Source organism: Populus trichocarpa, chromosome 11 (assembly GCF_000002775.5).
Source record: "Populus trichocarpa isolate Nisqually-1 chromosome 11, P.trichocarpa_v4.1, whole genome shotgun sequence".
Lineage (NCBI taxonomy): Eukaryota > Viridiplantae > Streptophyta > Magnoliopsida > Malpighiales > Salicaceae > Populus > Populus trichocarpa.
Genome location: NC_037295.2, coordinates 5,737,814 through 5,757,405, shown reverse-complemented (window position 1 = coordinate 5,757,405; position 19,592 = coordinate 5,737,814). Strand labels below are relative to the sequence as shown.

The 19,592-nt window shown below is 29.4% G+C and overlaps 1 protein-coding gene across 2 annotated transcripts; it reads right to left on the bottom strand.

Annotated features, from left to right (window-relative positions):
• Positions 1-1,188: 1,188 nt before the first annotated feature.
• LOC7455905 (protein LIGHT-DEPENDENT SHORT HYPOCOTYLS 10) lies at positions 1,189-15,893 on the bottom strand. Of its 2 annotated transcripts, XM_024580909.2 has the most exons (3): positions 15,210-15,893; positions 1,895-1,917; positions 1,189-1,473 (listed from the first exon to the last, which is right to left on the bottom strand). In XM_024580909.2, the coding sequence occupies exon 1, from the start codon at positions 15,766-15,768 to the stop codon at positions 15,235-15,237; it is 534 nt and encodes a 177-aa protein (XP_024436677.1). In that variant the 5' UTR covers positions 15,769-15,893; the 3' UTR covers positions 1,189-1,473; positions 1,895-1,917; positions 15,210-15,234. The 2 variants fall into 2 exon arrangements, with proteins under 2 accessions (XP_024436677.1, XP_002317421.1); XM_002317385.4 differs by lacking the exon at positions 1,895-1,917.
• Positions 15,894-19,592: the final 3,699 nt, after the last annotated feature.

The window sequence follows — 19,592 nt, the reverse complement described above, 5'->3', positions numbered from 1 at the left end:
AAACCTGCACATTATATATACCATATATATCTGAAGCTATATTCATAAATGTATGCAACAATATGGTACTATTAAATATAGTATTTAGAGAGGTTAGTATTCATCTTTTTTGAACAATTAAAATATCTGAATTTTTAATTTCATTTAATATTATATTTACCTTTTTATTAATTTTCTGAATTTTTAGCATGCAACGCTAATTTTAAAATTATTTTTAAATATGTTCTAATAAATCAATAAATAATCTGATGATTTGTTTTTTCGACTGGACATTTAATTACTAAATGCTTTTTTTAAACTCTTCGTCCATCATGATAAAGTCGTTGTTATTATACATAATCATCATAAAGAGAATAATACTGAAAATCGCAACTTATCGATGCCCATTATGTAACACAATCGTAATTCACCAGCATTTTCCAACAAATAATTACGAGATTGCATGATGAAAAAAAAAAAAAAAACTTTTAGTATATAATATAAAAAATTGAAGATTTGAAAATCACATTGATCACGTTTCTAGTATTATGTTTATATTGTTATTAAACGAAATCAGAGTGCAAGTAAAGAAATTGGATAACTTTCTTAAAAAAAATTGAATTTTTTTTATTTTAAATTAATATGTTTATGATGTTTTTAAATTATTTTAATATAATAATATTAAAAATAATTTTTAAAAATTAAAAAAATATTATTTAATATATTTTAAAATAAAAAACAACTCAATCACCATTCCAAATATTCTTAATCACCACCCTCGGTAATAAAAAATATACTCGTTCGGACTCGGCTCCCCAAATCCTGGGCTATATTGAGTTGGAAGTCGATCAAAGAAATGGAAGAGAGCCCTCAAAATTTCCAAAATATCCATTTTATCACTTTTTAGATTTAGTAGTTCAAATTTACCCCCTTTCCCTTGACATTTTCCCCCATATTTCTTGGAAAAGTTTTCTTTGCCCCTCTTATTTAAATCCTAGTTTCCTCCCTGACTGCATGCATATAGAAACCAACTAGTTAGCCAAAGAGGGAATCTATATGCCCGCGCGCTTGCACAGGAATAAGATTCACTACGAAGAAAAACTAGGTTCAATATTCTCTACAGCTCATTTAACAAGAGGTGAGCCCAGAGCTTCATTTTGGCAGAAGCTGAAAGCCATTTTCACCATTAGCAGAAGACACTAGTTAATCTTTTCTGCAGCAAAGGAACAACAGAGCTGGATATATAGTGTTAACGTTCTACAAATTAAGAAGTAAAGGATGCAATAGAACATAACGACTAGAGTTTTAAATTCCCTCGGACTTCGAATAGTTCAGACCAGCCTGCTAGGACAAGATTATTTAGAAGCAGGCTGTGCCATATATATAACAACATCTGCGAAGAGAGAACCTAGCTAATAGTAGCGAAGTAGAGGCTAGACCTCCAACATTTGCCTTTTTCTCAAACTTCATATCCATTTGTCCTATTGTGTGATCCTGCAAAGATCAACAAAAGCAAAATGTTACTTGCAATTACCAATGCTTTCAGTAACCAAATATGCCTCTTTCAATCCAACACACACACACACACACACACACACACACACACACATCCACACAGGATTTTCCATGATGAAATAATACTAGTATTCCACTACCAGATTCTGTATCATAACTGTAAAGTCATTAATTCAGAAGCACAAATCTTTTCATGAAACCGCCTGAACCCAGCATTTATGTTATAGTTATTCTGGTAATTTTAAACTACATTCTCTAGCCACTAAACAATCTGCAATATCGAGGTCATCACAGTCCTCCCACTCAACCACTCCTACTGCCAATTTAGGTCAGATATCTACTGCCAATTTAGGTCAGATATCTACTGCCAGTACCAGTTATCCATGGATAAAATCTTTACCTGGTTGAATTTAATAAATTTCCCTGCATTGAGGAGAATGTCACAGACGTCAGAACATACAGCTTTGACACACAGAACCAAAAGCAAATAAAGGAGAGAATACACAAAAGAATTCACCGTTAACAAAAAAACCAAAGCAAAGAGTAATAACTAATTAAGAGTTTTTTTTTTTAGAAGTTTAAAAAATATGGATAAAATAACATAGTACAAAAATATTTAGAAAAATAGTACAATTTAGAGAGTAGCAAATGACATCTGCGACTCGTGAGTCGCAAGTGTCATATGTGACTCTTTACAAAATTAAAAATAGACTAACACAATTTATAATAAAGAGAGAAGAGAGAGATAAATAAGGAAATAAAAAAAAGAAAAAACCTTGAAAACATACTGAAATTCCGATAACAACACCACTGCTATCGTTAAAAAGATATCAATGAGATGAATCCAATGACACCCAGGAAGGTCATAAATGGTGACCAGAGTAGGCCACACGAGCCGTCTAAATATGTCGGGGCTCATCTGCCTTCGGATGGTTCGTGTGGCACACTTTGGTCACCATTGATGACCTTTCTTTATGTCGTTGGATTCATCTTGTCGAGATCTTTTCAACGGTGCAAGTGGTATTATTATCAGAGCTTTGGTGTGCCTCTAGGGTCTTTTTCTTTCCTTCCTTCCTTGTTTCTCTCTCTCTCATCTCTCCTCTGTCCTCCTTGTAATTTGTGAAGAGAGAGAAGACATAAAGAGTAAAAAAAAATTATAAAAAGATCCCAAAGGCATACTAAAGCTCCGGTGACAACACCACTGGTACTATTGAACAGATCTCAATGAGACGAATCAAATGACATTAAAGAAGGTAACAAACAATATCTATAGTGTGCCATCCGATCCGTTTGAAGACAAATGAGGCTTGACACATTTGGACGGCTTGTATGGCCAACTTCGGTCACCCTTTGTGACCGTCCTTGGTGTTGTTGAATTCATCTCATCGATATTTTTTCATTGGTACCGGTGGTGTCATTATTGAAGTTTTGATATGTCTTCAAAGACTTTTTTCTTTTTTTTTCCTTGTTTTTCTCTCTCTCTCTTATCTCATTTCTCTTTATTGTAAATTGTGTCAACCTATTTTTAACTTTGAAGAGAGTCGTAGATGTCATGTGCAACTCTCTAAACTGTGCTACTTTTTAAATATTTTTTTATTGTGTTATTGTTTTTAAGTGCTAAAGTACAAAAAAAACTCTAATGCCTGAAGATTTAAATTGTAGTTAAAGTTGTGTTAGGTATATGGTTTTAAATATAGAGTGAGATGTTGAAATATTAAGGTTTAAGAATGAAGTTTTAAAGGTGTAAAAAGTCTTATAGAGTGAATTGTTAATGATGTTCAGTAGTAATTGAAAAAATCATAAGTTATAATGAAATCCATACTTATTAAATTATGTTTATAAATGGATCTACAACTTAAAATTTAAACTACGATAATAAATGATGAAATATTTGACTTAAATTAAATAAATAAAAGATGAAAAAAATAATAAAAATAGGACCTTACTTTTTTTTATTGGAGGGTAAGTTTTACTATTTATGCTTGGAGGGTGGAGTTAAATGTTAATCTCAATTTTTTATCCTCTCAACCATCATGCACCAAACAAATGCTAAATTTTCACCCTCTCTTCTCGTACAAAAAAAGAAACATCCTAATAAAACCTAAAATAAAAATAAGCATTGCAAATAAACTCCGAATAAGCTTCGATCTAATTGTAAGCCTAGCATGTTAGGCATGCCATCTTAAGCGAATAATATAGTATTATCTTTGATGAGTAACGAACATCATTTTATTGACCTTATTTATATATCATATAAACTATAATATAAGGTGTAAGGGAGAGGTATCGAGGGAGGGAGTTGTGGTCTAACGTTAAAGGGCTTTCAAATATATAGCTCATATTTACTATATAAAATCAAGTAAACAATTAATCATAATATACAGGAATATGCAGCAATCAACCAAGTTTAACAAAATAATAATAGGTTGGGAAAGAAAAGCTTTACATTTATATGACCGTTGACCAAAAGATATTTGCTGAAAATGATAAGATGTTTGTATGAGGGAAGGATTTTTAATTTGAACCAAACAATCTTAACAAGAAATACGATGTCAACTGTAAATTCTTCTAACAATTATTAGCAAAAAACAATTGGATTAAGTTGTATATATTTTGAATATTTGTAATTATGGAGAATTATTCTCGTTTCCATAACTATAGGAAATAGTATTATTATAAGATATTGTAATATTTAATTTATTCATAAACAATATCTTTTGTATAAAGAGCCTTTAATGAAAAAAGAACAAATATAAGGAAACGTTATTGAATACAAGTTACACTTATTTAAGATCCTAGTTTGACATGATATTAAAGCGTAATTCAACTCTAAAGAACATGTTCAAATGAGTTTAATCTCGAATTGAAAAACTATTTTTTCGAATCCAAACCTTTTCACAAATTTATTGCTTACTCAAATCTTTTAATTTCCTAACTGGTATCTAGCAACAACATATCTAATAGAAGTAGTAGCAATTGCATTAACATTAACACTGATCCAACAATGAAATCTACCAATTTAGTAGCAACATTAGAAACCACTAAACCAACAATAGCAACAGAAACCAACGATCCAGAAACAACACATAACCAATAATCCAATAGATAAAAGATCTTATATCAGTGAGTTATAACTGATCCACCATAAGCACCAATTCAGACTTTGTGTTTTAATAAAAGGATAATCATCACTAAAACTAAAGTAGTTTCCCAGCGGCAACAAATCACTTAACTTGTAGTAGTTTTTTAGCCGTAGCATGCCATCCATAATTATTATACAAATCAAATTCAGGCAAACATTTCCCCTTTCTTAATCGGTGAGACAATTCTAAATGAGAATTACTATCGACATCCAACATTAAATTATATATTGGTGCCCAAACGTACTCCTAGCACTCGAAAATCCTTTATTCAAGAACAAGCCATGAAGAATGATAGGGTCAAAAGTTGGTTTACTGACTCTATGTTCTCCTAGTTAGCAAGTTGATATATTGATCTTCCTACTACCAAGGATGTATAGGATGCAATCTTAACTACATACTATGACAATTCAGATCAAATCATAATTTTTGAAGTAAACTATCAAAGCTTATTGGCAAGTCAGAATGGACATTCTCTCTCAACCTAATACAATGAATTCGTCACTATATTTTTTAAAACTCACCATAACACTCTATCAAATGTAGGCACGAATACTTGTTGTTATTGCTCAACTTTGGCTTCATATGTTTCTTAGTGTACTGGACCTTGTTTCTAAACAAGTGCTTAATAAAATTCTATGCAAAGACCAATTTGTTACCTTAAAGGAGAGTTATGCATATGTCTAGAAATTAAGAGAAAAGTTATTGGAAACACTTTTGTATTTTTTAGATTGCAATTATGGTTGCCGATCATCAATGAAGACCATATTCAATTTTCTTTAAACCTCTTTAAGAGAATTGATATAAACAATTGAAATATTCCTACTAAGGTGAGAGAAATCATTCAAAGTAGTAATGTTATGAAATTATATGATATCTTGAATGGTGGGACTTTAACAAAAATCCTCGAAAGCAATTGACAAGTAAGGTGGCCATAGCAATTATGGATGCAACACCTTTGATAGGTAGTGCTAATGTAGCCCATCTAGGTATTGTTGGTAAGGAAAATATTTTTTTTCTACACATTCTTTTAATAACGCTTAGATAATTGACATCGATGCTTCAGATCATATGACTAATAATTCAATCCTATTATATTCTATCACCATCTCACCATATTCCATTATTTCTATTACCAATGGTAACGTCTCTCTTGTTACTACAAAGGAGTTCACTATTTTATTTGATAAACTTATTTTATATATTATGGATATTTATAAAAAATATCTCCTAACTTATTCTTTTTTCACGTTGCCTCAATTATTTTAAAAATCATACTTTACATCCTCAATCAATTGAATATTTAAAATTAGACAAAATAATTAAATTAACCTCATATGCCAACAAATAAACCCATATCAAACTCTTTAACTTCATAATTCCAAGAAAAAAAGCCCATATCATAAAACCACAAAATTCAAGAAACCCATATCATTAAATGATCTAGTTTTGATCTTCCTTTTTATTGTTGTTCAAATATGCTTTCTCCTATTCTTCTAATTGTTTTTGTTTTTTTCCCTTTAATTTCCGCAATTGGGTTCAATTAACTTTGTGTTGAGATTTTGGATTAATGAGGTTCTTTTTTTAGTGAAGAGAGAAAGAAAAATGATGATGTATGTTGCTTCATGATTGGGATGATGAATGGTGAACAAACCTAGATAAATAAAAAGAGATGGGTAAGTAAATGGAGACATAGACACTTTAAATATTGTTTAAGTTTCAAGCCTTTAACAATTTGTTGGAAAAAACTGAATAACACATGATTAAAAATTGGAATTCATTTTTTTTCTAACATAATCATAGTTTCACTAACGTTAATCACTTTTTCAAGGTTATGGATTAACCATGGGTTTTGAAAAATGCATTTGTACCTGTAATTTGATAGTGTTCTGACTTATTTTTTATTATTCAAAGAGAGAAACATTTAACTTTTTATGCCTAAGATACTATTAGATATGGTGAAAAATGATGGATCATATTGTGGTAGAAAAAGGAGATGGGTAAGGGCTGGAACTATAAGGTAAGAGATGAGGTGATGCAATGGTTGTTGGTTTTGGTTAGATGTTGAATAATATGAAGGATGGATAATGAAAGGTCAGTTTTGGTTAAAGTATGAAGGAGAATAATGGCTACGGTTTGTTCTTTTTTCTTTTCTTTTTTTAATTTGATGGAAAAATTATAATATTTAATATAAGGGTTAATTAGTTATTAATTGAAATATAATGGTAATCTTGTAAATAATCTAATATTTCTTGTTGACTTTTTCTTAGTGGACTAGAATGAGAATGTAAAGTGTAATTTTTGAAATAGAAAAAGTAAAATAAAAAAATGAGTAAACTATAAGAAGTTTTTTGTAATTATCCCTATATATTATTCTTGTTGTTCCATCCTTTTCTTAAAACTTTCTATCGATAAGTCAAATTACCCCAACCTTAGTTGTTTTGTTTTTGCCTATATTTTGTGTTTTTCAAAACATTTTAATCAGACAAACTCTTGGCTATGGTGTTAGAGGATGCAAGTTATATTAGTTTGACTTAATCAATAATTGATTACAAAAGTTGAGATAGACAAATCCTTTTAGAGGGGTAGACGATGAAAAATAATTGGTGTGGTCATGACATCATTGTTTAGGTCATTTATCTTGTAGTTATCATTGAAAACTAAAACCTCATCGATTCATAGATATTATCAAGTCAACTTTTTATTATGATGTTTATGAATTGGCTAAGAGACATTATATCTCTTATTCATATAGTTTTAACAAAAGTTCAAAACTATTCATGATTATTTATTTAGATGTTTAGGAACTAAGAAAAATTCTTTATTTTCTGGCACTTGTTATTTTGTAAATTTTATTGATACTTGTATGAGGATGACATGGGCTACTCTTCTTAAAAAAAAGTGATGTATGTGCAATATTCCAAGAATTATTGGAACGGTGATGACTAAGTACTAGACACCCATCCTAGTTTTTCCAATTCGATAATGGAGGGGGTTTCATTAACTCTTCACTAACTCAACTTTTTTGTAGTAATAGGCTTCGCCACCTAGCCTCTTACTTAAACACTCCACAACAAAATGGTTCGGTAGAACAAAAGAATCGATAATTAATGCAAGTGGTTCATGCCTCTCTCTTTAGTATGAATATTCCTCAATCATATTCGAGAAAGAATGTATAATTTACTATTTATCTTATAAATTGAAAACCATCAACTGTTATTGATGTTCAAACTTTATAGAAGAAATTATAGACCTTTCTTTTTGCTCTTACTTTTCCTAATCTAGAATCATGAGTTTTTTTAAATTATGTATGTTTATATTCCTAAGCATCAACAAATAAAACTAGACTTGTGTGCCTATAAATATATCTACGTAGGCTATGCATGATTTCATAAAAGGTAGTGGTGCTTGATCCTAAGATGAATATATTGCATATCTCATTAGACTTCCCTTTTCATCAACCAGAACCCTATTATTCAAGGGGAGTTTCTAAGTTTTTTCTTAAGAGGTAGAATTTTGTGAAGAAAATACCTAGAATGATGGAGAAGAGTTTAAAAGATTGGAGTCAATCAAAGAACAATTAAATTCGTATACAATTCTCTACCATGAGAGTTCTTTAAATCAAAATGAAAATAATAATTTTGACCACTCAAACAATACTCAGAATTGATTGTTGAAAGATTTATAAGTGACTGATTTCTTTATGCCCCTTTTACATCGAGGATCGAAGAACTTGTGTAGGGTGTTTTTTTCCTTCAAGAAACCTCTAACACTTTTATTGATGAATCATATAACTCTAAATAAAATATTGAGTTTAAATATCAATATAGATCAACTAGATACATCCCTATAAAATAGTATGAACCTAATTCCAAAGTCAAAACCAAATATCCTATCATGAATCACATGTATACCCATCAATTATCTAAGTCTTGTGCATTTAATTGAGATCAATTATTTTTTGTATCCACTCTTAGCAATATATAGGATGCATTAGTTGACCAAAAGTAGACTAAGAAATCAAACATTTATTTTTAGAAACTAAATGAATTGATTAAAAAATAAATTTTCATTGAAAAACACAAAAATATCATAAGAAACATAAGTAAGAAAGAAAAAATATAAAAACATATTACATACTTTGTTTAGTAAAGAAAACTACTAAATACTTTAATTAATATCCATACTAGCTGAGTTCAAATATATTTAAAATAAAAAATTAAGATTGGATAATTTAAAAACATTTAAAATTTTAACTATACAATTAAATATTAGTTAATCACTATGCATAAAACATAAGCAATTGAAGCTCGTTAATTTGAAATTATTAATGGTTATTTTCATTTTTTAAATAAAATAAACAATCTTTCATATCAAAAACATCTCTTTCTATATCTTTTGAAGTGGAAGCTAATATATCTTTAAATTTATTTATTTTTAATGAAAATCATCTTATACTCTAAGAATTTAACTAGTTGATTATTAAAATCCTAATAAAAAACTTTTTTAGTGCTTTCCTTTAGAGAAAAGCAATAAAAGCTACGAAAGCAGGAGGCCAAACAGAAGCTATATCTTTCAAAAAAATTCAAAAGAAAAATAAAACTGTATCTCATTTGTTTCTCCAGTTCAAGTAGCAAACAATTTTATTAGAAAGTAAAATAAAATCAATAATAAGGCCTTATCAATCAACTTAAGTATTAGAATTGAGTTTTTTTTTTTTTTTGAAATTGAATTGAGTATTTCTTTGGTATTTTGTCAAAGTATTAGGATTGAGTTCAAAATCTTCCAACCCCTTTTCTCTTCTAATTAAATTATAATAAAACAAAAAAAATAAAATTCTTTCAACCTAAAAATTTACATCCATGACTTCTTTCACACATCTCTATAGATAGAAATATATATCCAACTCTCAGAATTCATTTTATCAAATAAGGTTTCTTGATAATACATTTTATTTTTTAGCAGGTGGGAATGAAAATGAAATTCCACGCGTTTTCTACTTCATTATTTTCATCAAATATGATCATTTTGTTCCATGTCTGTCTGAATTAGAGTTTGAAGAAAACATTAACAAAACAATTGTTCAATCGATATTGCTTTACAAGGTTAAGTTCTGTCATAAAAAATAAAATGATGGGAATGCCAATTTGAAAGTTTCATATTTTTTAATTTTTTTTGGCTAATGGAACATATTGAAAGGAAATGAAAATTAAAAATGAGTGTATTTTCATTTTCTGGGAGGAGATGAAAATAAAAATGATGAATAAGAATGAGACTCATTAATTTCTCAAAAATTAAAACTAAGATAATAGCTTTTAAATTAATTAAATTTTTGGTATCTGAACTTCTTAGTTTACTCTATTTTAAAGGTATCTATAACTTTTTTCAATTATTATTTAAGTGTTTATACTTGCACTTCATTTCTTTATAAAAAAAAATTAAAGGGTAAGGAAAACACCCTGTATACAAAGACTCAATTTACTATTCATTACAATAGTAAAATTATGATTTTTTGCTTTATGAACACTACTTATAGTTGTTCTGCAGTTGTTTTTGTATGTTTACATAGCGATTAATCATTAAAAGATTGTCAAGATATATAATTGTAAAATAACCTAATTTTCCTAAAATACAAAAAATTATAGCACAAATGAAGAGTGGCATAATTGTCTTTTCATTTTTTTCATGTATAATAAATTGACAAGTATACCCCTAGACTGAAAAAAATAAAATCATAGGTTCAAGGGCTTTTTTCTTTTCCCTCAGTTTTTTTTAAAATATTTGTTTACTATCGTTACTAGTTTTTTTTATAGTCTGATTAAAATGAAATCAACTTATTAAACATAATTGGGGCTATAATTCAAGTCATTTTTTTTTTATTTCTTATAAACACGCTTGCATTACCTAGACATTATTTTTACAAAAAAAATACAAACCCACAACATAACACGGGTAAATATCTAGTTTCATCCAAAGAACGATGGTCGTTAAGTTTACATGTAACATGCCGGCATACTCTTCAAGGATATATTCAACTTTCAATTTATTTTTATTAGAGGGTTTGTATTTTATTTATGTTTTTATTTTCTTTATTTGAATTTTTCTACTTTTTAGAATCTTTAATAGTGTTTTTGTTAGAAGCGATTAGATGATAATATGTTTTTTTTTCGGTTAATGTGGTTGCCATAACTAAGTAAATTAAGAAAAAGTAAAAAGAAAATCTGATTTTGATTTAAAAAGGAAATTAAACCAACCCATCATATAATTGTTTTTTGAGTTTGATTATAATTGAGGTTTTGTTGAATCTAACTGTCATGATTTTACTTTGTTTTATAAACAGGGAGTATTGATGATGGAGTAGAAGGAAAAACAATTAAATAGTGATGATTTGTTTCTTAAACTTGGTATAGATTTTTATATTTTGTTTTTAGTCAATAAGATCAAAGATTTTAAGGAGAATTTATAATTGTTTACAAAAAGTCATCTTTGTTGTATAATGAATTTATATTTAAAATTTCCAATGTCTTACAAACTAATAAATTTCTTTTTTTTTTTAATTTTTTTATTAGATGTGGTGTTTTTTTAGGTCTATGGAAAAGTGGAGGGAATTGAATGAATCTAACTTCTCTCTTTTTAGAGAACAATTTGCCTTTAAGTTTTTTTTTTTTTTTAACTTTTAATTTGACTGAATTTGATATTTGTTGTTTCAATATTTATATATACTCTATAAATATTTTTACTTTATCAAGCATGGTACAAGAAGGACTGGAAGTGGACATTGTAGAAAACATCACCAATTAACTAATGGTTTATATATATAAGCACTAATCAATTAATAAGCTGTTAAAGAATTTCATATAGGATGAAAAAATAAAATAAAAGTACATTCAAATCACAAAATAAAAGTAAAAACACATAATTAGAAATAAATTGAAAATTTCAAGTACACTTATTGAATAGGTCAATATGCCACATCAATTTAACACTAGCCACATAAACATATAATAATGGAAGCACTGATTATAAAATATTGAAAGTTTGCCTATTCAAATTGTAAAAATAAAAATATTCAAATAAAAGAAGAAGAAGAAAGTTTCATACATGAAGAAACCATTGATTATAAAATATTTGAATGTTTGCATACAATCACAATACCACCATAATTAGCTACAATAATATCGATACTATAATGATATCTATCAAGAAAAACAATAGAATTTAAAATAATTTTAGAAATTTCTTTAATGGAATAATGAAATTGAAAATGGTTTTTCATTAATTTTATTTTTTTTAAAAAATTATTACATTGAATTAAATGATTTTGAATTACGTACTATTCCAAGCATATATAGAATTAGAATCAAAATCTTGTTCTAATTCCTCAATTTCGAATCTATACATTTTAATTTTTAGTTGATGCGTTTTATTCACTCACTATATCTAAATGGTTCTTTAAGGTGCCAATTTACTACTACACTCTTCGAAATTATTCACAATTATTTACATAGAAAGGATTTACTTCTGCCTTGTGTTCAGCACAATTATTGACGTCTAATCTTAAGTATCCAGTATTTTTTATTTTTATTTTTTGGCTAACTTGCTGGAAAAAGGTACTCTGTTATTATAATTCACTGCATAATTTGGCTTAAAAGGAAATTTCACTACACTTTTGCTTCTTAATTTCTAGTTTTGAGCACTCAATGTTTCAGAGAATCATTTAACTTGAAAACTTTTTAAGCTTGCAATTTGAGTAGACACACACTAGTTTTTGCTGTTAAATTTTAACTAGAAGGGAAGATATAAAAAATATTAAGTACTTAATTTTGAGGGTTTGTTTAGCTCTCCAGCTAATACAGTGGCCAGTGTGTGGGTAGAGCGCTAGGTAGAGACTAGTAAGTAAAAACGAGAAGAAAATTTCCATCCTCCCCAATTCTTCCTTAACATCTTTATCTCTCTTCCTCTTTTGTTCATTGTTAACATGCATGCCTAGAATTCCACTAAAACTTTCCAGCAAAAGAGTATAATTCTTTTTTTTTTTCATCCCTTGGTGTTAATTATATCATGATTTCCGAGGCTAGCCTCAACTATATATTATCAATGTTATCAATTGCTTGAAAAAAAAGAAGAAAAAAGAAGCTTTATATACGTAGACTTGTAATATGTGAGCTAGGCACCAGCTGGTACATGGAAGCAAATGCCCATGGGAAGTGAATTCAAGAAACAACTATATTAAACAAATAAAAAAAAATCACAGAAAATTTCTCACACAAACATGTTTACAATTATTATTTTTCAATTAGAAACCAATAACTTAAACTTCATACATTACTATAAAACTATTTTTTTTTAAATATCACTTAGTAACTCAAAATCTGGATAACTAAACAATTATAAGTTCTATCTTACTGACTAGTATTTAAATTTTTGAATTAAAATAATTATTAATTTACTGTTTATCATGTATCATATTGTTTTGTATGAAAATTATAGTACAAAAATTGTGTTTGTAAATTATTTTTCTTCAAGAAATCTCTTATAAGCTAAATTTGAATGTTATTACATATCTACTGAATCCTTAAACCATAAACTATATTATCAATAATAATTTTCTTATAAAAACAATCGATAATTACATGAAAATTGTTTTCTAAAGAAGAAAGAGGAAAACTAATTGTTGATTTAAGGCTAACATATTTCATTTATAAGATTAATTTAATGAAGAATTTCCATCTCCTTTCTATGATGAACTCCTAGAAATGAAATTGATTTCGATGTTCATTTGCAAACAGTTCGCAAGATTGGAGTTTTTTTGTTACTGAAAGATAGATATTTGAATAGCACACATAATTCTTGGTTTCAATTACCTTGAGACATTATATTCATGTGGAAAAATAAAATCTACCTGCACATACAACAGATTGATTGGATATAAAGTTTTTTTAAAAAAAACATTATGGTAGGGAATATTTTCGTTAGCCAAGTTCTTTTGATTTATCAGAACTCTAATATAAAATATTAACCTCTCCTAGCATAAAACCCTATTATTTCTAAGAGTTGAAGCTGGTATTAGAGAGCTTAATGGCCAGCAAATTTTGTGCCCTTGCCACAACTATGCCTACCACTTCTTCTACATACTCGAATGCCTACCAATTCCAAGTCTCAGCCACATCTCTCTTTTTCCATTAAACTAACGGCAGCTAAACATGTCCGGAAAACTAAAGTCATCCCTCTGTTGAATAGCCACTGGTCTAACTAATGGCGAACAGATCCCTATTCACAAAACTTCAATACTTGAGTCAGGTGTTGCTTATGAAACTGCTGATGGCGGAGAGACTTTACTTGGATTAAAAGACCTAGCTAGTATGCTAAGTACTTAGAGTGTATAGGGTAAAGAATAGAGTGTCTATTAGGAAGATCCTCTCTCGTGGTTCAACAGCTGAGCTCGAGAGTTATTTCAAGGACTAATAAAATTCCAGGTTGCCTGCTTAAATGAAAAGATGCTTTATTTTCTCAAATGAAAGTGATCTTTAGAATAGAAGAAATCATGATTTTCGCACAACCACCAGGAAAATCTATTGATGAAGACAGTAATGCATAACACTACCTGGGACAGACATAATATTTACTGACTCTTTCTCGATATTTGTGCGTCATCCTTGCTTAGCCCTGGCTTTCTTTTTTATTCATAAAAAGAAAAAATAATATGTAGTAACTCATAAGAAAAATAATATGCATTTTTCTTCATTTATAACAAACGGCTGTTATATAACAATGGAAGCACAATATCCATATATTGTATACACATACTGACACACAAGATATTGGTTCTACAGCAAGAAGATTAATAAATAATACGTGGGAAGATAATATTATTTAAATATTAAGAGATATAATTGTGCATGTTAATTCAACGTCAATGTGTATACAAATCACATGCAACCTCGGACATATCACATGATGGTCATTCATGGGGAGCAAAAAATCACGCAGAATCACAAACGAGGCAAAACGAGGGAAAAGTAAACAAGTTGTGAAATTTAATTAATTCGGAAACTGCACATGAACAGTGTTTTCATTGCATGATTTGAGAGAGAGGGAACAAAAATACTGTTCTTCCTTTCCAATCATAGTATCTGATATGTATATGAATTAATAATAAATAAATAAGGGTAAAATCTGTTGAGGTAAAATCTTCATTTCACCAGAGTTGTTTCATCTTGTACAGCCTTGGAAGTGATAGCCAGATTAGGGTTTTGGAATGTGGGTTTAGGGTTTATGACAGAGAACGAAAACCCCAACACAGACTAGTTATTGTATATCATCAAGTCTTTGAATGTATTGAAAGTTCAATCATCGTTTCTTTCTACTAACACACAATACACGTCTAACTTGTTATAATTCAACTATTTTAACACGTATGCCATTTTCAAGAATTGATTAAGTGGAACTTGATTTTTTCTAGCCATGTGGTTGATCGAAGATACATTTATATTTGCTCATTCTTAATAGAAGATTTCTGAAACAGCACACATTAATTACCATGTATTTAAATTTTATGATCAAGAGCGAAATTACCATTTATCTGAAGAAGCCAAAGGACTTAAGCTGACTGCATAGGAGGCTTCGCTTCATTTCTTGCCCTTATTTGAGTCTTCTTCTTCGTTTTCTTCTTGTATGGAATCCCCCTTGCCTTAGCTTGGCACTCTTTCACTTCACGCAAATAAACCCGAATAGCTCCATTTCCAAAAGGGTTAGTCTCTGCAGATCCTCCATGCTCCTCATAAGCTGCTCGAAGCCGTCCGATTAGGGCATCAAGGCTTCCCCAAGCTTGCCTTAGAGGGCAGGTACAAGGAGCAGGAGGATTAGGTTGTCCAAAAAAGACACAGCCATGTAGATGGACCTTAGTCTTGCCAAACTGATCGAGATACCGAAGGAAATCAAGGACGTGGTTGCAATTACTCTGAGATAGTGAAACTGGGGGTCTCTGATTCTTCAAGTACTGCCCAAAAGTGTTCCAGTCTCGCCGTTTCTGCGACTCATACCTGCTCAAAGGAGCCGGTTGAGGCTGGTAGTGATCGCCGCCAGATCGTGAAGAGCCCTCAGCAGAATCTTTAGGCCTTTGATCACCTGACATGATTAGTTTTTTTCTGCAGAAGAACTCCAGACTATTTTGACAAGAAATGAAAAAAAGGAAAAAAAAAGGGTGGGTGATGGAGAAAGAAAGAAAAGAGGTGATAGAAGAATAGTGTGATAGTGCAGTGTGGAGAGATGAAATCACATCTTTGGGTCATGAATGAGTGGACATGAAATGGGCCCCACGAAGATGCCTTTGTTCCTTTATTTTTTTTTTTAATGTAGTTATAAGATTTCACCATATAACTCGATTGGTTGATTCTGGTGAATTTATTGACCCTCTAACCCAAGATCAATGAAATATATTTCTTACAAAAATAATATTATTATAATTTTTTATTAAAAAAAAATAAAGAATTAGGTTGATTCTGGCCACCTGAGTAGTTATATGCCTCTTTAATTAGTAGAAATTCTTATTTCTTTCCTTCACTGACACTATTTTGCACTCCCTACATTTTTTAAAATGATATCTACAATTATTAATCCATATTATCATCAATACAATCATTACCATCATTTTCATTTGAATAATGATTATTTTGCTACTATACACATGAACTCAATGACTCAGCAGTCGGTGCAACTAGCTAGGTAGTCAGAATTAGTGACTCAATATATAAAACATTATGAGTGAATATATATATCTTCCTTAATTTAGTACCGATTGTATAATATTTGACCTGAGTCTTAAATCGCATCTAGAAAAACTAATTGTTGATCCACATAGGTTTAGCTGGCTAGTGAGGAAAATTATTACCCCCCATCAACTAATAAAGTAAAGACGACTAATAATACAGGATATAGTATTTAATTCAGTGGAATTGCTGGTGTTTTCTTCCTTTATTAATATCACTATCAATTTGTTGGATCTTTCATCCTTGTTCTTCAATTTTTAGGCGAGGATCGATGGTGCTCGATAAGTAAATTTGAGTAGCTACTTTCTAAATCTATTTTGAAGAGAGATTGATAAATGATGAAAGAAAAAAAATTCAATCCAAGATAAAATAAAATAATTATTTTTTTCTCTTATTTCTCTCTTATGAGATATTACATAAAATATGATTAGGCACTCGATAATCATAAATGTTTAAAAATTAGGTGAAAATAAGAGATAGTAATAGATCATGTTTTGAAATTAATTACCATAGATGAAATGGATGAATATATGCAATGAAGTAAAATTAACGACTTACACGCATACAAGGTTTTTGTTTTTTCTATTTTTTTTTCTTTTTATCCCGTAATAAACAAATAGATGTTAATTTACCTATGCAAGAAAACACAAGTTCAATGGGATTCTAGGCCTACCTGCTGTTGCCTTTTCAATTACTTAATTTTGGAGGTTATATTTTATTCATCAGTTTGAATTGAAAAGTTACTTTGGTCTGAGAAAACGAGGAAGAGAGAAGTCGGGATTTAATTTGCGCTTACATGGGCCCTAAATCAATAATAAATTAAATTCACACTAACAAAACTCAATGCTCTTCAAAAAATTGTGTGATAGTCTTTTTTTTTTTTAGAGGTAATTTGTTTTTTATTGATATTTTCAGATCGTTTTGATATATTGATGTTAAAAATAAAAAAAATATTATTTTAATATATTTTTCAAGAGAAAAACAACCGCTATCACAATATCAAACAGACTCTTAATAAAAAGTTCAATTCTTCAATATTCATAAAAAAAAAAATCTCAATTTCTAAAGAGCTATACACTAGGATAGCCCTCTTATAATTTCCGAATCTTCATCCCCATCCTTTATAGGATTTGAAATGTGCAGTTAAAAAAAAGAAGAAATAATAATAATGTAAGCATATATAGTCTATAATTATGGGTGTAAGAATTGACTTTGCCATATATGTGTTTGGTTGTATGGACTCTCAAACTTCAATAAGGCAGCATATCATGGTATGAAAACTTGCCATTTTAGACTAAGAGAATAGTTCCCTTAGTGGAATTGCACAGATTTACATTCGAGGATGAAAATACAAGACACTAAAAAGAAGGATTGATCCAATTTACGAGACATGTTTTGAAAGATGGGTCCAATCCGCAGGAAATGCCACTGATAAATAATAATGGTGTTTTGTACAGTGCCTTTCGTACAAGTTGCTTGGCAATTCGGAGTGGCTCTTGGTGAGCTTCCATCCTCTGTGAGAATAAATTTACATTCATCACTAAGATCGAACTATTGAAGATTTGGACTCTTCACTCTTTCTCTGGTAGAGATGCTAATTCAAGTTTTATGAGGTGTAAAGGGATATAATGCCCCTTTTGTCCAAGGGAATAAAAATCATTTGAGTGTACCTGAAATTAAAGCATCAGTCAAGTAATTCAAATGCTAGTAAGTACCGTATCTTCTTCTTAAACAATTTGGAATCAATGCTGTCAATTCTATTATGACTGGGTTTTTGTTTTTTTATTAAAATAATAAATTTTATTTTCAAAATACAATTTCAAGATAAATTAACTTCAAATTATACAATACAAACACAATATCAAGTATTTAAATATAATTTTAAATTTTATAACATTTCTAAATAGTAAAAAGTAAAGACTAAATAAATCAAATAATTTTATCTCTTTAATTATATATAATTAGATCAATTTCAACATTAATTAAAATTAAGAACGCATCCCTTTTTGGAAACTTTCACAGAGAAGCAAACAAGTAGCTCATGAGCTTGCATACACTCACCCTGTGGCCATTGTTTGTAAATTTATGAACAAGATACAAAGAAAAGAGATGAAACAAAGAAAATAGGGATTGAAAAGGGGGAACGTAATTAAAAGATTACAAAAACAAGGGTGGTGAGATAGAGAAATAGGAGCAAAGAATTTCGCTAGAACTAGGAGACTATCTGAAGGCAAATCTGAAGGTGAATATCTCAAAGAAATTTTGGGTGATGAAAACAGGAAAGATTTTCTATTATTTATTGATTGCATTTAATGGCTTGATGTTTCGTTTCTCTTCTTGTTTACTGGCTTCTCATGATATTCATGTAAGCTAGTTTCTGAAAAATCAAGAATTTACCTCTAAAATATAGAATTATTAAGATATCCTCAAGTTAAAATAATAACTAAAAAAATACTCAAATCCTACTTAGAATGAAATTCCCAACTCGGCTACTCCACGAGCTATTGCACCATTTTCTATCTGTTTTTCTTCCACATGTGGGTTTCAAAAAAAAGCTCTATCAATTTTGGATCGCACCTAAGCACTATAGCCTACAAAAAAAAGATATTATTAGTTAAATATTTTCATACAATACAACCATTTAAAAAACAAATATCATATAAAACAGAATATTATCATATGTTTTGCATGTGAAACAAATAGAATAGATCACTTGATGTGTGTGCTTATGAAATCATAAATCTCATTGGTCTGAATCTCCGAACCATACTATGACCGCCTCAAGAAACACTATGACAACACGTGCAGAAGATAAATGTCCTAGATACCCTATGTGACTTACAGAGATTTGAAATCCCTCCACATGGCCACATTATCCCAGCTTGGAACAAGTTTCTCTTTTGCTTATTTCTTTGCTCTTTTTTTTTTTTTAATGAGCATCATACTAGAAATCATGCAACGTGGTTAAAAAAATTTGAATAAGATAACAAAAAATAAAATTTTAATATTTTCTTAAGAAATATAACAATTTGAATTCAATCTTACCTAATGACCTTATGGTTCTCTTACACTCTCTTGGTCATGCTATTGTTAGCCTCCTCCCAATAAAATTTTTTCTTCCATATCAATTTCATAAAATAATTAGTTTATAAAAATTAAAAAATAATTGTTTATGTATATACTAACCTTG

Coding starts and splice junctions, on each gene's coding strand:
- LOC7455905 (XM_024580909.2), bottom strand. CDS start 15,768: ATGTCAGGTGATCAAAGGCCTAAAGATTCTGCTGAGGGCTCTTCACGA.